Source organism: Emydura macquarii, unplaced genomic scaffold (assembly GCF_026122565.2).
Source record: "Emydura macquarii macquarii isolate MOO-44397 ecotype Brisbane River unplaced genomic scaffold, CSIRO-AGI_Emac_v2 contig_705, whole genome shotgun sequence".
Classification (NCBI taxonomy): Eukaryota; Metazoa; Chordata; order Testudines; family Chelidae; genus Emydura; species Emydura macquarii.
This window is the reverse complement of record NW_027130842.1, coordinates 8,217,888-8,236,527: the sequence shown is the minus strand read 5'-3', so window position 1 is coordinate 8,236,527 and position 18,640 is coordinate 8,217,888. Positions and strand designations below refer to the sequence as shown.

Sequence of the window (18,640 nt, the reverse complement as noted above, 5' to 3'; positions counted from 1 at the left end):
TTGTGGCATGAGTGTGTTTCTTCTGCTGTGTGAACAAATAGTCTCTTCATATTCTGTTGCTTTGGGAGGCAGAAGGAGGGCTAATATTGCCAGTGACAATGAAAATAGTACATATTTGACTCCATCTGTCTTGGCCTGGTAACATTGATTCAATTCACTGTGCTACTCAAATCCACTTAGAGCTGTGAGAGCACTGCTTCATGTATCGTAGCCCTCAAATCTAGAACTAATTTTTCAGTTAATAATCTCAAACTGGCCTTTGGCCCTCCTCTGAAATATAACTGTTGCATTTAAGCAAAGGACAAATAATGTCAGTTTGCTCTAGAATTCATTGTTTATGCTGTATAAATATAAACGTTTTGTCTGTGCCAGCTCTTTGCAGACAAGGATGAAATGGGAAATGTACTAGTTTCTTTTCTAATCACACAGATTGGTGTGACAGCTTTATTTAAAATTGGGAAGGCTTGTTCAGTGTAGACAAAACACTTAACTTGCTTAAACACTCACTTAGAGAAGAAAGCCAAAGTAACTGCATGCTTTTCTATTAGTGAATGGTAATTGCAGAGCTTTTATGCAGCTGCTCTGCTAAAACTTCATGCAGAGATGAACATTCCATACATATACTTGATGGCTGCTGGGTGATTCATGAAAAAAGACTTTGCTTGTGGCAGTAAGATCTTGTGGCATTCTCTGTGACATGATCCAAGGAAGCATCTGTTAATGAATGGGCTTATAAACTGTCTTTCCTGGTGTTTTACCTATTTTTTAAAGCTGTTTTAATTTTATTTTCCCTGTTTGTTGAAGTAAGCTCAAAATGTGATCTATTTGTCTAACTTCATACTAGTTTACATGCAGAGTAATTCTGCATTTGGAGGTGATAAGATGTGGGCTCCAAAATTAATGCTTCAGTGCTTTTAAAAAAAAAAAAAAAAGTTCCAGCAGGCCAGCATTCAGGAACATCCTCATAGTAACAAACCGGTGTTCACATATGACATTGGGCCTTGAGAGAAGGTAGGAATCTTAACAGAAAAAGTTGGGGTAGTTTCTAGGCTCTCAATAGGGTCACAGAGGGACTTGTGAATAAAATCATTAAAAACTGAGGAAAGATTCATAGAACAAAAAAAGTGTAGGAGTAAAAAAACTAAATTTGTCACAATATAATTAATTAGGGCTTTGAAAAAACATGAGGAAGTGTGACAATTTACAATATGCCGGTTTTCTGTAAATATTTAAAATAGGTAACTAACATTTGAACTCTGTGCTATTCCTCAGATGACTACAATCCAAGTGACTTTGGCTTTTTCTCCTACCCTTTTCTGTTCCTCTGTTATCAAGGATGATCAAACTTCATATGTCAGCAGCTTTCAAAAAGATGGTAGTATCATTCCAGTGAACAAAATACTTCATGCTTCATCTCTAAGAAGCTGTGCCTGACTACTACATGCTTTGCAAACATTGCTACTAGTTTTCTCATTTTCCCTCAGTTTATTCAGGGAGTATGCTTAATCATGCAGAGGCAGCTGACAGCTACGTTTTTTATTACATAGATTTTTGTAGCTGCATTTCATTGGAGAAATCGTGGGGGACCAGTTAAGCTCATTCATAGCCCCACACAAAGAGTTGGTGGAGGAGTTTATGCATATGCTTTTTTAAAGTTTTTTGTTCAGAAAAAGTTGTTACTGCCAAATTATTGTGAAATCCTCTCTCAAAAGATTCAGGTTCGTGTTGAGAGTGTACCACTCACTTATAATAGGAAGCAGCAGTATACAGGGGACTCAACCCATAGTTCTGTTATTAATTCATTTTGTCTTTTTCTGTAGTTACTTCATGAATATTGGATGGTACTGAGGGATCATGTGTCTGCTATTGATGAACTCGCTATGGCTACAGAACGGCTCAGAGTGCGTCATCCTGATGAACCAAAGCCTAGCCCTCCTGTTCTTCACATCATAGAACCACATGAGGTAAAATATTTGAGTCAAAGAAGGGACAGTTGTGTTTTTCAGGAGAAAATAGTCAAAAAAGGACTGGTATTTTAAGGTTTCCCTATACAAGTATATTAGCCCTAATGTGTCTTTCTCTGTTCTCCCCTCCTTTCCCAAAGCTTCATTGTTACTATGTGGGTGGGGGTGCTCTGATACTTTTACATGTACCACAATCTCCTGGCTTCTCTGATAAGCGCATGTATGTCTCCACTGCTCTGCTCTTTCTCTCAGCTTTCTGGTTGTTGCAGATGGTATGTTTCCAATGCTTTGCTGTTCCTTCAGTGGATTTTTCAGCTCTGTTTTAAAGAGATGTTATCAGGTAGTTGAAATCCAAAATTTAGTTTTATTTAAACAACTAAAGTTTTACAAAATCTAATATTTATTAGGAATGTGTTTTCAGAATTAAGAGAGCCACTTTTTAATTGATCTTCAGCCTTGCAACTCAAGCAGTGAGTGCAAGCTTGTGCTAATACATAATAAAGAAAAAATGATATTGACTAGAAACCAAAGTGAGTGTGATATCTTTTGTCATTGAACAGACTAAATGAATGGCAAAGAGATAAAGTAAAACAACATAGACAGTGAACATGTAAATTTAAATTTTAAAAAATATTCAGGTTCACATGTCGTTTGTAATACTAGCAATAAACCTTAAGGATCAATTATATTTTAAATAAAATAAATAATAACAATATTTCATTTTACTTGGTAAAGGGTAATAGATTGGTGTATTACATTTCTGTTGGTTTTGGAAAAGGCTTGCAGGGAAAATGAAGAAAATGCCAACTAAATTAAGTTGTATTTATATCCTCTCACCCATACTGGATACAGAGGAGGAGTGCACATTCAGTTGCTGCCCTGGAGAAACACATAGAGAAATTTTAAAATGAAGAAATTAGCTGTCCTGTGTCTCAAAAGTTTAAATACATAGTTTAATTTCCCCAAAATTAAATCATCTACTTAACAGGTATTTTAATGATTGTTTTAAACTGTATGCCGAAACTTATTAGGCAACGCACTGTTGTGTGTTCACACAATTAATGAATGCTGTTTTTGCAGGTAGAACAAAATCGAGTGAAACTGTTGAATGATAAGGCAGTTGCCAAATCACAGCTTCAGAAGAAACTAGGCCAGCTCCTATATCTTACTAATTTGGAGAAGGTAAGCATACAATTCCTTGTTACACTTCAGTAGCACCCTCTAGAGCCCTAGCAGACAGGAGTCTGTCAATGTTTATTCATTATAAAAAAAAATTTTTTTTACAATAATTTTTGTGCAGTTTGGATACAGTTTTTAAAAAACATTTGCTGGACATGTGCACTAATTGCTTTTCATGCAGATCTTTAAATATAGTATTATTGAACCATAATATTCAAATAAATACAAATATTCACATAAGCATAATTAAGCATATTTGGAATTATGGCACTTTAATACGGAAATTGAGGGCTGTTTAATGTTTTCATGTTCTCCCAAAGAGACACTACAGTGTGCTGAGACTATATATTAACAAATATGTAGAACTTGCTTTAGTCAAATGCTTTTTGTTGTGGTACTGGATTCAAATGAGTGTTAGATAAGAATATAAAAAAAGGCTATACTGGGCCAAACCAATGGTTGATCTAGCCCAGTATCCTGTCTTCTGGTAGTGGCCAGTGCCAAATGCTTCACAGGGATTAAAGAGATCAGGGCAATTTTGAATGATCCAGCTTCTGACAGTTGGAGGTTTAGGGCCACCCAGAAGCCTGGGGTTGAATCCCTGACCATCTTAGCTAACAGACATTGATGGACCTAGCCTTCATGAATTTACCTAATTCTTTTTTGAACCCAGTTACATTTCTAATCTTCACAACAGATAAACTGGAGGGCGGGGATAGGATACAGAGTGACTTAGACAAATTAGAGGATTGGGCCAAAAGAAATCTGATGAGGTTCAACAAGGACAAGTACAGAGTCCTGCACTTAGGACAGAAGAAGCCCATGCACTGCTATAGACTGGGGACCGATTGGCTAGGCAGCAGTTCTGCAGAAAAGGACCTGGGGGTTACAGTGGACAAGAAGCTGGATATGAATCAACAGTGTGCCCTTATTGCCAAGAAGGCTAATGGCATATTGGGCTGCGGTAGTAGGAGCATTGCCAGCAGATTGAGGGAAGTGATTATTCCCCTCTATTTGGCACGGGTGAGGCCTCATTTGGAATACTGTGTTCAGTTTTGGGCCCCTCACTACAGAAAGGATGTGGACAAATTGGGAAGAGTCCAGTGGGGAGGGGCTGGAGCACATGATTTATGAGGAGAGGAACTAGGGAACTAGGCTTATTTAGTCTACAGAAGAGAAGAATGGGGGGGGGGGAGGGAAATGGGGGCGTTGATGATAACCTTTAACTACCTGAAAGGGGGTTCCAGGGAGGATGGAGCTAGGCTGTTCTCAGTGATAGTAGATGACAGAACTAGGAGCAATGGTCTCAAGTTGCAGTGGGGGAGGTCTAGGTTGGATATTAGGAAAAGCTTTGTCACTATGAAGATGGTGAAGCACTGGAATGGGTTACCTAAGGAGATGGTGGAATCTCCATCCTTAGAGGTTTTTAAGGTGTGTTTTGAAAAAGCCCTGGCTGGGATGGTTTAGTTGGGGTTGGCCCTGCTTTGTGCAGGGGGTTGGACTAGAGGTTCTCCTGAGGTCCCTTTCAATCCTAATCTTCTATGATTCTATGACATCCAGTGGCAATGAGTTCCACAGGTTGACTGCGTGTTGTATGAAAAAGTACTTCCTTTTGTTTGTTTTAAACCTGTTGCCTGCTAATTTAATCAGGTGACCCCCCTCTCATTCTTGTATTATGTGAAGGGGTAAGTAACACTTCTCTCTTCACTTTCTCCATACATTCATGGTTTTATAGACTTCCATCATATTCCTCCTTAATCATCCATTTTCCAAGATGAACAGTCCCAATCTTTTTAATCTCTACTCATTTGGAAGCTATTCCGTACCCCTCATCATTTTTGTTGTTGTTCTCTGTACTTTTTCCAATTCTAATATATCTTTTCTGAGATGGGGTGATCAGATGGGGTGAGATGGGGTGATCACGGTATTGAAGGTATAGGCGTATGATGGATTTATATAGTATCATTACGATATTTTGTTTTTTTATCTATCCCTTTCTGAATGGTTCCTAACATTGTTAGATTTTTAACTGCCACTGCACATTGAACAGATATTTTCAGAGAACTATCCACAATGACTCCAAGATCTTTCTTGAGTGATAATAGCTAATTTAGACCCCATCATTTTGTATGTATAGTTGGGATTATTTTTTCCAATGTGTATTATTTTGCATTTATCCACACTGAATTTCATCTATCATCTTGTTGTCCACTCACCCAGTTTCGTAAGATCCCTTTTTAACTCTTTATAGTCAGCTTTGGACTTGAGTAATTTGTATGGTCTGCAAATTTTGCCACCTCTCTGTTCACCCTCTTTTTCAGATTATTTATGAGTATGTTGAGCAACTCTGGTCCCAGTACAGATTCTTGGGTGACTCCGCTATTCACCTCTTTCCAATGTGAAAACTGACCATTTATTCCTACCCTTTGTTTCCTGTCTCTTAACAAGTTACTGATCCTATGAGAGGACCTTTCCTCTTATCTCATGATTGCATACTTTGCTTAAGGGGCTTTGGTGCAGAACCTTGTCAAACGCTTTCTGAAAGTCCAGGTACCCTACGTCCACTAGTTCATCCTTGTCCACATGCTTATTGACCCCCTCAAAGAATTTGAATAGATTGGTTAGGCATGATTTCCCTTTACAAAAGCTGTGTTGACTCTTCCTCAATGTATTGTGTTTATCTGTATGTCTGATAATTCTATTGTTTACTCCAGTTTCAACCAATTTGCACAGTACTGAAGTTAGCCTTACAGGCCTGTCATTGTATCACATCGCCTCTGGAGCCTTTTTTAAAAATCAGCATCACATTCACTATCCTCCAATCATCAGGTAGAGACTGATTTTAAGTGATAGGTCCTTGTCTTGTCGATGGAATCTGTTCTACCAATTACAGAAGGTACATTAGTCAGTCTACTGCTACTGATTTCCTAGCTACCTCTGCCCATATTTGCTAGCTATCCCTGTGGTGAATCTCTCTCCTTCCAGATCTTCTCTTCCTTCTCTTTCACTTGATTGGACCCACACATACCACAAGGTATTGTGGAACATTCAGAAGCCCTGAGCGCCCCTGTCTTTGCTCTGTCCAACAGTGTGACACTCTTTCTCAAATATTGGAGTAGTCCACAAGGTTTAATTTTTGAAAACAGTCATCTATCATCACCAGGCATGTACAAGCATCCTTACCATTTGCTTGTATTTTCTTTTTATGCTTTTACAACCTGATAGCTACAGACGGCCCCAAACTGGAACGCTGTTTCCAAACACACTCGGACTTTTGGAGGAGGTTGAAATCTGGAACTTAATCACAGTCCAGATTATGCAGCTTGGCTCAGTCTGTTGCATACAAACACTTAAATTTTTTTCCAAACTGATTTTTGTTAAAAAATTGCTTCATGTCTGAGACTTGCTGTGTGTGATATAGAAAGAAAAAAGTGGCAGTTTAGTATCTGAATGAGTGTGCAGCCACATTGTGGACAGTTCAGAATTTGAGGTAAGTGGCACTTAATAAAAAAGAAATTTTCACTCCTAAGTGCATAAACAGGTGATCTATGGGTTATGGTAATGTATTTAAACTTTCAGTTACATTTTCTACATTATTATTCTGACTGTGTGGCCAAAATTAGTCAGTACATTTGCATGAAAAGCTACTTAAAAGCTTTTTTCTACATATCAAATTATTCAGGAATAGATTTGATTATAAATTAACTTTCAAAATATATATTGAAAAAATAGAGAAGGGATTTTGTACACGTGCTACACAAACTTTATGGTTAAATTTTAACTTTTTCAGAGGATACCAGCCGACTCTCATTCAATATTCATGAAGAGTTTAAAAAGTGTGTGTGTGTGTGTGTGTGTGTGTGTGTGTGTGTGTTGGCTACAGAATCCATTGTTTGAATGTTGGAGTGGATGAGCTGAGAGAACAATTCTGGGCCTTCTAAATAGTGCAAATTAAGGTGTAAATAGAGAGGGAGATGTAAATATATTAGGGGAAGAACCAGACCATGTACAGCGACTCAGAGTAAAAGTTTCTCTTTTTAAAAGTGTGATTATTTTGCATATGTAACTTAGTCTGCTTTGAAGGTACATAGCCTGATTTTCAATGGTGCTGAGCACCAGCAGTTGACTGAAATCATTGGGAGCTGCAGATGCGTAGCAGTTAAAATCAGACATTCTGTAATTATATGTATCAGTAGGTGTAAAATTTTCCAATTTAGATGGGTGAGTAAAACATCTTTAGGTTTTTTCACTGTCATCAATCATAATGATAATGAACAGATGAGTAGATTTCATATCTGGGCTGGTAAATTTGCATGATAATTTTACAGAGCTATCTAATTTGTTCATTCAACTGTATATCTTAGACTGTAATACCCAAGGAACACCCAAATATTTATAATCTATATAGTGAAACCTATTTTAAGCAACCAAGATAAGTCAGAGGGGTATCCGTGTTAGTCTGTATACAGCAAAAACAACGAGAGTCCTGTAGCACTTTTAAAGACTAACAAATTTAATTTCTGCAGGCATAAGCTTTCGTGGGCTGTAACCCACTTGATCAAATGACAAGCTTATGCCTGCAGAAATTAAATTTGTTAGTCTTTAAAAATGCTACAGGACTCTCATTGTTTTTTCAAGATAAGTCAGTCACTTAAGGGAGGAGGCGTTCCAATAAAGATGATACAGAATTGTACTCAATACGTTTAGGGATAATTGTACGATGTCTTTAAGCAGAAAGTTGCCACGTTAGCTTTTATACAGACTTAGCTTTTTATCAGCTCTTTTCTGCCTATTTCTGTTAGCGGATATTCTGAGGAGTTTGGACAAAGCAAACTAGCATGAACAAAAGGTAAACAATTCTTGGTATCATCCAAACAGAATAAAAACATGTTATAATATCAGAAAGATATATATTTTAAACTTTCAAAAACCAAAGAGCTTTCTGCTGTCTCCCTTCCTAGGGTGTCAAGGGAGCATTTCATTAAATATTGTATTAATAAGAAAACATTCTCTTAAAGGTGTTTGAATGTTTAGCCTATTGAGGATCTCTTTGGCTGATCTGACAGTGCTTTTATAATAGAAATTAAAGCTATTTTAAAAAATGGAGGTGATGGGGCAAAATGCCTACAACATTTTTCTCTCTTTCAGTGGAACACTGACTAAAATTTTCTGAACTACTCTACTAGAAATGCTGATGCAACCTGAAGTGCAGTGACATAAACAACAGTTATCATTTAATGACCCTAAACCAAATTATCTTCCTGTAATTCATGGGGAAAAGAACTTGCTTTATTTCTCCTAGAATTATTAAAGACATTTTGGCAACTTTTAAAAAATAATTTTAAAAATCAGTTCAGAATGAACTGTGATCAGTTGCCAAATTAATTATTTGAAATGCAGAATAACTCAATTTTGTTTTTCAATGAACTTTTCTTTTGTTTTGGTTTTTAATCTTTGTAGTCTCAGGATAAAACCACTGGAGGAGTTAATCCGGAACCCTGTCCAATCTGTGCCCGCCAGCTGGGAAAACAGGTAAAACATCCAGGCATTGATCCTCACTTTTACATAATTCTTAGCCTAGATCTCAGCATTTTTAGACTAGATTTCAGCAATCTGAATTTAACTGAACAGTATGTTTAAAACTGGGAAACTAATACTTTTCCAACATATCTTCTTATTGATAAGATGGGCTAATATTTATTATATACCTTTTTGGTTCCTGTACCAAGTGAGAGGTGGATTAAGCCCCCCTGCACCCGCAAAAAAAAGGTTATATGGGAGAGGCTTTTTTTAATAAATCAACATGTTTTGGAAGTCAAAATTGTGTATTAGAGATGAATAAGAGGGGAGAATTTTTATTCCAATACAATTTAGTGACATGATTTTTTTTGTTTGCTTGCCTTTCATCTCAATTTTACTTGGCTAAATATCGTGTCTCTCCACATTTCTAATATATCAAGCATTATATATTTAATAAAGACACCAGGACAAATTATATAGTTGGATGAACGTTTTTAAAAAAAATCATAAACATCTATCCAAATCCAGAATTACTAAATGTTGTCCATATCTGAACTGTAATAACTTACACTTAGTTCAGGTCAAGATTATTACACTGGATAATTCACTGGAATTTCAGCTCTAGAGTTTGGTGTTCGCAGAATGATTGAAAATTGAAGATGGAAGGACCAATCAGATCATTTTGCTCCTTCACACAAAGTGTTGGATTGCTAATTTATAATATAATGTGAACAACATTACAAATGAAATGAGTTTTGTGGTTTCCACCCAATCGCAATAGATGTTGGCATAAGTGACATATGTAAGCTCACTATTGAGATGCATTAGCAGAGATCTATGGAGAGCTTGTCCGTTGCTAATTATATTGTACATAATTCTCTGTTTCTTTCATTCTCTCTTATCAAATAAAATAAATAATTAAAAAACACTGCTTCATGGCAGAGATGCTTCTTGGTCGCTCTCATGCTAATCAAGAAGTAGTTTGGCTTCCTTAATAAAGTGTGTACTTAGTCACATAATCTTCTGTATCAATTGTTATTGAGAATATGCTTTATTTTTTTCTTCTGAGAATAGAAAACTTTAAAGAAATGGATGCTAGCTTTTCAGAAACAAACAATAGATAGATTAAATATCAATAATCTAGATTCTTTTTCAGAACTAGAAAAGCCAGAATTTTGGAATGAATTTACTGAAAAATGTTTGATTACAGCAGCTAGTGTGTGGGATTTATGTCCTATGTCTTTACGTGCAGTTACAGTATAGGTAATGGTAGCTTTCCCTACACTGGCCTGCCAATGTGCTTCAGCTCTGATTTGGAGGGACCACCTCTGTGAGAGAGGGTAGTTCCGTCCACTTTGCTGAGACAGCCACCCAGGAAGACAAGCAGTGATCATGTTGCTTTCTGGTGTGGACATCTGGTCAGCGACAAACTGGATTGAGACCACAACTCATTTCACTTAAACCATGAAAGAGCCTTTGCATAAGAGTCTTGTCATACTATCAATCTACTACTACTACTGGATTTTAACCAGTGTCCTAAAACTGAAAGCTTCATGCCCCCCTTGTCAAGCCTCTGTTATCCAATCATTCAGAAATGTTTCTTCTATATATTTTAGAGCTGCATTTTTCTGAGTGTTGTCTTTGGACCACTAGTAGTCCACATGCAGCTGGCTGGTCACATAGTGCTGACTTCTTGTTTCCAGCTGCTAAAAAAAACCAAACCCCATTAATTTCAAAATATTACTCTTCTGTAAGGAATTCCTGTAGTTGCCATGGGGAGGTCATATTATACCAGTTGTTAGGGGAGGTAATCAGCACGATCATGAATGGGGAGGGAAAGTGTCCACAATTCAATCTCTCCATTATCCTACAGGCCACACTATATAAAAAAAGATTGAGAATCCCTGATCACAATCTTCTTTCTTTATCAATAAAGTGGTGCCCTTTCATAGAACTTAGTAATAATATAAAAAAAATTAAAACATTGTTTCATGATGTTTGGAACAAGGATTGTGACTTTTGCTGTTAACAGGATTTATAAAAACAAAGCTTTTACAAAAATGAAGGCCAATAGAAATAGTTCTATAGAATTTTCTTTAGAAAATCTATTACAAAAAGTTATTTAACAAATATTCTTCTGTGATATTTGCAACCTAGTTCTAGTGCATTAAACCCCATAATAAAAAAATTGACTAGACACTGACTTTAAAAAAAAAAAAAAAAAAAAAAAGTGAAACTGATTGACCTAATTTTACATTTTAAACTGAGAGATATGCAAATAGTAAATAGCATTAATAGTAGAGTTGGTTGAAAATTTTCACAAAAAAATTATCCCTTTCTATTGGAAAAACTTCAAAAATCAAATTTTTTCATCCAACTCTAATAAATAGTGAGAAATATTTTTCTAGAATTACTTCAGTTTAATAATGCAAAGTGTTATTTTTAACATAGTTAAGAAAATGTTTTATAAATATAATTTTAACCAAAATTATATATCTGAATTTTTTCGTATGTATACATAAAGAGAAGGAAGTGGTTTTACATTGTATTATTGTTCCTCTTATATTTCCTTGTCTAGTGGGCAGTGCTGACATGTGGACATTGCTTCTGTAATGAGTGCATAGCTATTATTATAGAGCAGTACAGTGTTGGCACCCGCAGACGTTCAATTAAATGTGCCATCTGCAGACAGACAACTTCTCATAAGGAAATATCCTATGTCTTCACTGCAGAGACTGCAAACCAGGATGACGATATTCCTGTGAAGGTAATCCACCATATGTAGGATATCTTGGCCCACGTTTTCAGAGGTGCACACTTAGTATGCACCAGAGCTTGTGCATGCTTGATTTAGGCATGCAAACCCACAATATATGTTCACAAGTGGGGTTCATAAGCATATGGGTTTTTTCCATCTTAGTTGGAAGTGATTTATATGTAACTTTTTGATAATAGGGTCCTCATTTTTATTCCCTTCCCAAAAGTTTAGACAACCAGAAGCTAACTGCCAAGTAAACATTTTAATTTTTCCTAAACACAAAATACATTTTCGTTACCTTTTTCAGCTTAAAGTACAAACATGTCACATATGATGGCATCAAAGATCAGATGTTTTGGAAGGATGTTTTTAAATGTCTGACTGAAGTCTGTTCGAGATGAGTTACAAAACTAATTTTTTAAAACTGGATAAATATTGTCTTATATGTAAGAATAAAATCTGATGGCCAGAACCTAAACACCTCCTATATCGGAAACAGCCTTTATTGTATTTTAGTGAGGGTTTTCTTAATGTCTCATCTCCTGTAAAAATAGATCCATGTCATGTAAAGGACTGTAGATAACTTGCTTGGAGGAGGGTTGAATGATGGGCGTTTTGTAGCTACCCCCTGTAGGTCTAGTAATTTTAGCAGCCTTTACTCAGATGAGTAGCACTTTCTTAGGAAAAACTTGTTGCATCTTTATTTTAACCATTTTGCAACCAAACATCTGGATTTATCAAAGACCTGAATTTTGTTCCTAAATTAAGATTAGCTACTTGCCCTGTCTGTCTGCCTCGTTTCCACACCTTTGAGTGGTACAGATTTAGGTTTACGGACTTCATGGATAGTCATGAAAGATTAGCTGCTGTTCCGACTATAGTGGTTTTAAAGGATAAGAAGTTTTTTTTTCCTTTCTCTCTTTTTTTTTTTTTTTAAACATTGCTGAATGAAGATTAACATATACAACAACTGTAGAACACTTGAAGGCAGTCAATACAGTTGAGGAAACTGCTCCCAGTAATAATCCATTATGCCTCTTGTAAGCATTTGCAGGGTCAGTCTTACATTGTGGTTCAGCTGTATGTATGTTTAATTCTAGGGTGGATTATTCTAAAACGCTCCTTTCAATTCCTTCCTGACATGGTTTTGAAGGGTTCCAGGATGTGGCTGCTTTCTTTCTCAATGATGGAAGGATGAAGGTGTTACCCGCACACTCTAGGGCACCCCACCTTTACCCTTCCATGGGCTCAAGGCATAACCCGATTAATTTAGACATCCTCACCCTTACCCACTTCCTAGGATTCAGGGAGTAATTTTCTGCGGGTTTGTGGGGCCTTTTACTAGTGAAAGAGCCTTACACAGTAATATCCTTAACTTCTATTTACTAACAGGTACCAAAACAGAATACACATGCTAAGTATACAATACTCATCACTCCAGTAGGGCAGATGAACTTTTCCTGGTGGCCATTCGGAACCAGGTCATCTGAGGCTCCAGCTTTTGCACAATATGGTTGGCAAGGTGTTGAGGTCTGGCAGCTCTGACTTGGGCTGTGTCCTGGAGTTAGATTCCAAAGAACTTCCTTTTGGACCCCAGTTTATATGGTTAAACTTGAGTTCTGCTTAGCAATACCTTAACCAATCATTTTAAACTAAAGTACTACAAAACAGTATTTTTCACCAATCCTAGTCCATTACAAAACAACTCTTTAACCAATCACACCCTACCACCTTAGTTGATCTAAATATTGCAAAATAAGTTTTGCAAGAAACAGAAACAATCAAAAAATCAGACAGAAACCATTCAGATAAACAATAGAGAAGTAAATGACCATAAAGGCACAACAATAAAGAAGTATAGATTTCACAATCACAACTGTTGATCAGTGATTCCTTGCCAGACAGAATGCTATCAAACAAAATTTTCTTTACAAATCTTAAGATCTGTTTCTTTATCGGGTGATGTAGGTACTGTAGGACAGGAGCATCTTCTTAACAGCCTGATATTACATTGTTTTGATGCAATTTAGATGTGAGGCTGTGACTCTCTGCTTCTTAGCTCCTGGCTGCTGTTGTCCTATTGTGGCAGCTGCTGTTACTGGAGAAAAAGACCTCCTTACAAAGGAGTTTGTAGCTCCTTTCCTCCTCCTCCTACTTCGGTTGCTGATTAGTCAGTGGGTTTGATTCAAGGTTTTACAGAGGGCATGTCTACATTGCCAGGGCTGCAGGGATTGATGCAGCGTGATCGATTGAGTGGGCTGTGGCTCAGTCGATCCCAGAAGTGCTCCCTGGTCCTCATGATCAATCTATCCACCCGAAAGGAGTAAGGCTGTGTTGACCGGAAGGCGCCCGCAATATGGCAACGTAAGTAAGTCAACAGCAGCAGTGTAGAGCAGGCCTAAGTGTACATAACTCTCGGGCTGATTTTTAAATCTGTTTAGGCATTACTGTGCCCAGAGTTGCAATACCTAAGACTCACTTTCTAAAGGGATGTAGGCACTTAGGAGCCAAAATCCTATTAATTATTTGTATTGCAGTATTACCTAGGAGTCCTAACAGCATCCTGTTGTGTTAAGCACAAACACACAACAAAAAGACGATCACTGCCCTGAAGAGTTTACCATTTGAGTAATTACTGAGCTGTCTGACCTGTTAAGGCAGTTAAAACTGCTGGCTGGTTCTTTGTCCCAAGACCATGGTTCCTTTCTATAGCACTTCTTCCTTGAGATTGTCCATCTGAGTCCTTGTGCAGCTGTATTGAAGGCTTTCAGAGAAACCTTCCTATTAAGGTGTGTTCCTTCTTTGCTATTTTCATTTGTTCCTGATGACAGAGTTTGTTTGGGAGGTTTATTTTCTTGGATTTTATGTAATGTTTGGGATACCTAGGCCAGAAGTATATTAATTTTTGTTTTACAATGGTGACTGTATAAAATTCTAGTTTAAAAACAAAACAAAATTGATTACTCATGGTGATTGAAAAGAAAATGGAGAGGAATCTGGACTTAAAGTACAGTTGTAGAGAGGCAGGTAGCTTGGTACTGTTTTGACTGAGGAGATTAAGGGTATGTCTACCCTGGAGCTAGTGAGGTAATTTCCAGCTCAGATAGACACGTGCAATAGTTTTGATGGAGTTAACACACTAAAAATATCACGGTAGCCATAGTGGCACAGGCAGCAGGATGGGCTGGCTGCCCCAAGTAGTCTGTCAGAGACCCTGGGTACAGATTCAGGCAGCTGTCCCATCACAACACGTGCACTGCTGTGGCTATGCTGCTATTTTTAGCACACTACCATGATCAAAGCTAGCATGCAAATGTCTACCTGAGCTGGATAATTACACCTCCAGTGTAGCATATCCTAAGCCTAATTCAAATAGTGAATATAGTGCTGGAAGTAATTGGCATGACTTGGCACCAGGGGGAGTAGGTAGGCTGTACTTTGGGAGTTAGTTGTTTGGGCTTCTGTTTGTAGATTTTTTAACAATATTTTTTTCTATATTTACATTGTTTACCCAGGAGTTTTGGAAGGGGAGTGTAAATATCATTCCATCTTGAACAGTGCAAGGGAATATCCAGGGGCGTCTCCTTCATAATTCATATATTTTAAGGCCAGAAGGGACCATTAAGATCATTCAGTCGGATGTACCATTACTGCACTAAAGCATTACTGCATCAACTCTATAATCTTTGGTTCAGCTAAAATATGAAACACTTCATGTATTTGCATGTCATCCTTGCATTGGGCCATGCGAATATCTTCTTTGTATCATTCCAGTTTTAGTACATGGGGGGATCCTAGCAAGTTTTTCACTCTTTGTGGAAAGTTCTAGCTATTGTTAGTCTGCCATCTGATCAAGGAATATATTCACACTAGACATTTTTAACATGGGTTAATTGATCATCAATTAACATCTTTATACATGATAGTCTGGACATTCCACAACAGGATACAGATGTTAGTGGGTTACTCTTGTCAGACTAGCATGTACAAATATGTAAGCTAACTCAAGTTAAATGGCTGTCATTTAATTCCAGTTAAACTCTAATGTAAACAAACCCAAGTTGTGTTGCTGGGCAATAGGATAACAAATGTAAGGCCAGACTGGAAGCCAAAAATACATAGTATTTATGGTACGCCTCCTGTAAACACAATAGGGAAAAATCCTGATTTATTTTTGGTACTAAGAATCAACCTCATTTGGTATTTATTTTTACTTCAGTTGAGAACCAAGGTTTCTTCTAGGTATTTGTGAATGTGGGTGGTGGTGGTAGTGTAGGGGGGTTGCAGTTTTTATTTTTATTTTTTCAAGTTGATGGTGTATCTTTAACTTGATTGTTTAGAGCAGAATGATTTAAAAAATGGGGGCAGCAAAGGAACCTGGGATATTTTGTATTGTATCCATAGTTTCAACTCTCTTGCTGCTCCTTTCACTTCTGTTAGGTGTCACAGATGTGCCATACACTCAAATCAGCAGGAGAGTGACATTGCAAAAACTGACAAAAACAGAGTAAATACGAGCTGTGGAAAGAGTGGAACCACAGAGATGAGTAAAGTAATGAGGCAGCGAAAATGTTTTTATAAGGTGTAAAAATGACCAAACTTCAAGGTATTTATTTGGTGGTGGTGGTGGTGGTAGGTTTTTGGTTTTTTTTTTTTTTTTTTACAAAACCCCAGTGGTACTGTTTAGTGACAGCTTTTATTTTCTTTTTTAATGCTGCTGATCAGTCAAGAATCTGGAAAATATGGTCCTTGTACTGAAGACTATATAAGGCCTTGAAACTGCAGGCACTTCCACCAGTGAGTTACTCACTGCCTGAGTGGTCACAGGACTCTAATTTTGTACATTGTGACAAATTATGTAAACAAGGAGAGCTATGAGGACAGAATGAAGAAGGACTGATATTTGCAGTAATAAAATCACATGGTTACCCAGGCTGGGTATATGCACACTTTGAACTTTCAATTGAAAAAATATATTTTCTGTGGGCATTTTTCCTGTTGCAAAGATTGGACTTGGAAGATTTGATTTTAATTCATTTGTCAAGGCTGTTTGTAGTGTAAATGTTTGATTTCTGTAAAGTTAAACGGTATGAAGCAGTTCATATTATACAAAAAGGGAAAATGGTCAGCTTACTCACTGTTCTTTGTGTTAGATATTTCAGCAGTACAACTAACTGTGGTGCTGTTGACTAAGCTAAATTGGTCTGTATTTATGAGAAATGGTATTTTTAAATAGTTCTTGTACAAATAGTAATTGTGAATGGCATGGTGATTATAATCTTTTTCTTCTTGTGAATGGATGGTGACAAAACTATAATCTTTTGGCGTTGGGGCTGTAGCTTTATTAAACCTTTACCTGAAAGTATCTCCTAAAAAGCAGCCTGTCCTGGAAGCAGTGAAAAGAGGAAAAAACTGTCATAGGCCACCTCCCTTTTTCAATTCTCTAGTCCAGAGCATAACATTTGTTTGGCCAGCCAAGTGTGCATCATACCAAAGCCTGATTAAGTCCAAAGTATTGTGCTGATGAGGCAACTGCTAACTATTGAGGCAACACCTTGCATAATTACCTGGCTCTCCATGCAGATCCAACCCCTTCTAGGAAGATGCACTGATGCCGAGTTCTCAGAAAAAGGACATCATTCCAACTCCCAACCTCTGTAGGGGAATACTTGTTGTGTTCCCCTATTTATTTTATTTACCCCCACCCCAGTTTTCCAAGAGAATTTTACCCATGTATCCAAGACAAACTGCCCAAAGTTGCAGTCCTTTGATTGAAAGAAAAACTAATTGTACATGAAACCAACCATAAGTGCCGAGGCAGTCACTTCCAAGTCCATAGATGCCCGCAGCACCCTGCCCTAACTCCTAGGACAGCCAATAAGCTGATACTCACAGAGCAAAATAAACAGATTCTGCATGCATCTCATATAATCCAGAAGACAAAGGAGAGAAAGATTGGGGTTTGCAACAGTGTGGAGACTAGAGCAGAAAGAAGCCTAGTTCTACCTGGGGAACCACCCCACCCCCTGCAACTCTATCCCAGCTCTTATAAGAAATTCTGTGCATTAACCAATCTCAGTTCCCCTCACCAAGGATGATACCATTGGCTGGCCGTTGTCAAAGAGCCACCAAGAATAACATCAGCGCTCCCCACACTCCCCAGCCTCCAACCCTTTTTTTTAGATATATGTTTTTGAACAGTCTATTCACATGTCTGGAAACAGGATTCTAGATGCATATCAATAGCACAGGTGTTGGCACCAAAAGTTGTCCACTCCTGTACTCATGACATAGCACAGAAATCATTATAGAAAATAGTGGCAAAGAAGCTGGTAGTGCATACTGAAGCCCTTGGTAGCTCTAGCTTTTATACAGATTTTCTGGAGCATTCACATAGCTACTTGTGACACACGAATGCTTGAGCAGCCCAGTGTTTGCTCCAGGCCTTAGACTGGTAACCACCCTTCCCCACCAATACTTCAAGCAGCATAAATGCATGAAATTTGATCTGACTGTCAGTATAGTGCAACCATCATGTGCCAAAATCTTTTCCATCTTCCATACCTTCTTGTGAGAGGGGACCTGAGCAAGAACGCTCCTGTATACTTTCCTCTTAGCTCTGGTAATAGAATCTTTTGGAATGGCCTATTGAGCAAAATTATATTTGGAACATTGGAGACAAAGGGGAGATGGAATACCACCATAATTGTTCCTCTTCCCGACTTCAGTAGGACTGCTATACTCGTGCTCAAGTGCTTTGGTGGATCTGGCCTTAATAAAGCATACACATGTATAAAGTTCTTAAGAAGTTCCCTCAGAGACCTTAGGTTAGTAGAAGATCAAACATAGCAAAACTTCACTGAGTTCTGCCCCTGGAATTGCCCAGCATGCCCCCTCAATCCTCTGACACTGTGGGGAAGCAGCTGGCATAGGAGGTGGAAGATCCATTTCCAACAGAATCACATCAGTAGAAGAGTTCCCACGCAGAGGAGGAATTCTCTAATGGCCATCTCTAGCCACTTTAAGGCCACTTGGCCCACTTATGCAAACAAAGTAGCCTTAGCAACCAGAGAATTCAGCCCTTATATCAGTTCACATCTGTGCACATGCAATATCAATCCTAGTTCACTAGCCATGTGCTTGTCTTATGTAGCCACTCAAACTATTTGATTTTTAAAGCTAACCCAAGACAGATGTGGACAGATCCCTGACCATTGAT

The 18,640-nt window shown here is 37.8% G+C and overlaps 1 protein-coding gene and 1 pseudogene across 4 annotated transcripts in view; one reads left to right on the top strand and one right to left on the bottom strand.

Moving 5' to 3' along the window:
* The window catches only part of SHPRH (SNF2 histone linker PHD RING helicase), a 105,701-nt gene that overhangs the window by 74,200 nt on the left and 12,861 nt on the right, over positions 1-18,640 (top strand). For 3 of the 4 annotated variants that reach the window (XM_067542365.1, XM_067542364.1, XM_067542366.1), the window contains 4 exons: positions 1,821-1,964; positions 3,045-3,146; positions 8,604-8,675; positions 11,242-11,430. In XM_067542365.1, the coding sequence (XP_067398466.1) occupies positions 1,821-1,964; positions 3,045-3,146; positions 8,604-8,675; positions 11,242-11,430 (507 nt within the window). Of the gene's footprint in view, positions 1-1,820; positions 1,965-3,044; positions 3,147-8,603; positions 8,676-11,241; positions 11,431-18,640 lie in introns of those variants that run through there. The other variant, XR_010918658.1, reaches the window with a different exon arrangement.
* Positions 15,118-15,216, bottom strand: LOC137149157 (U6 spliceosomal RNA; annotated as a pseudogene).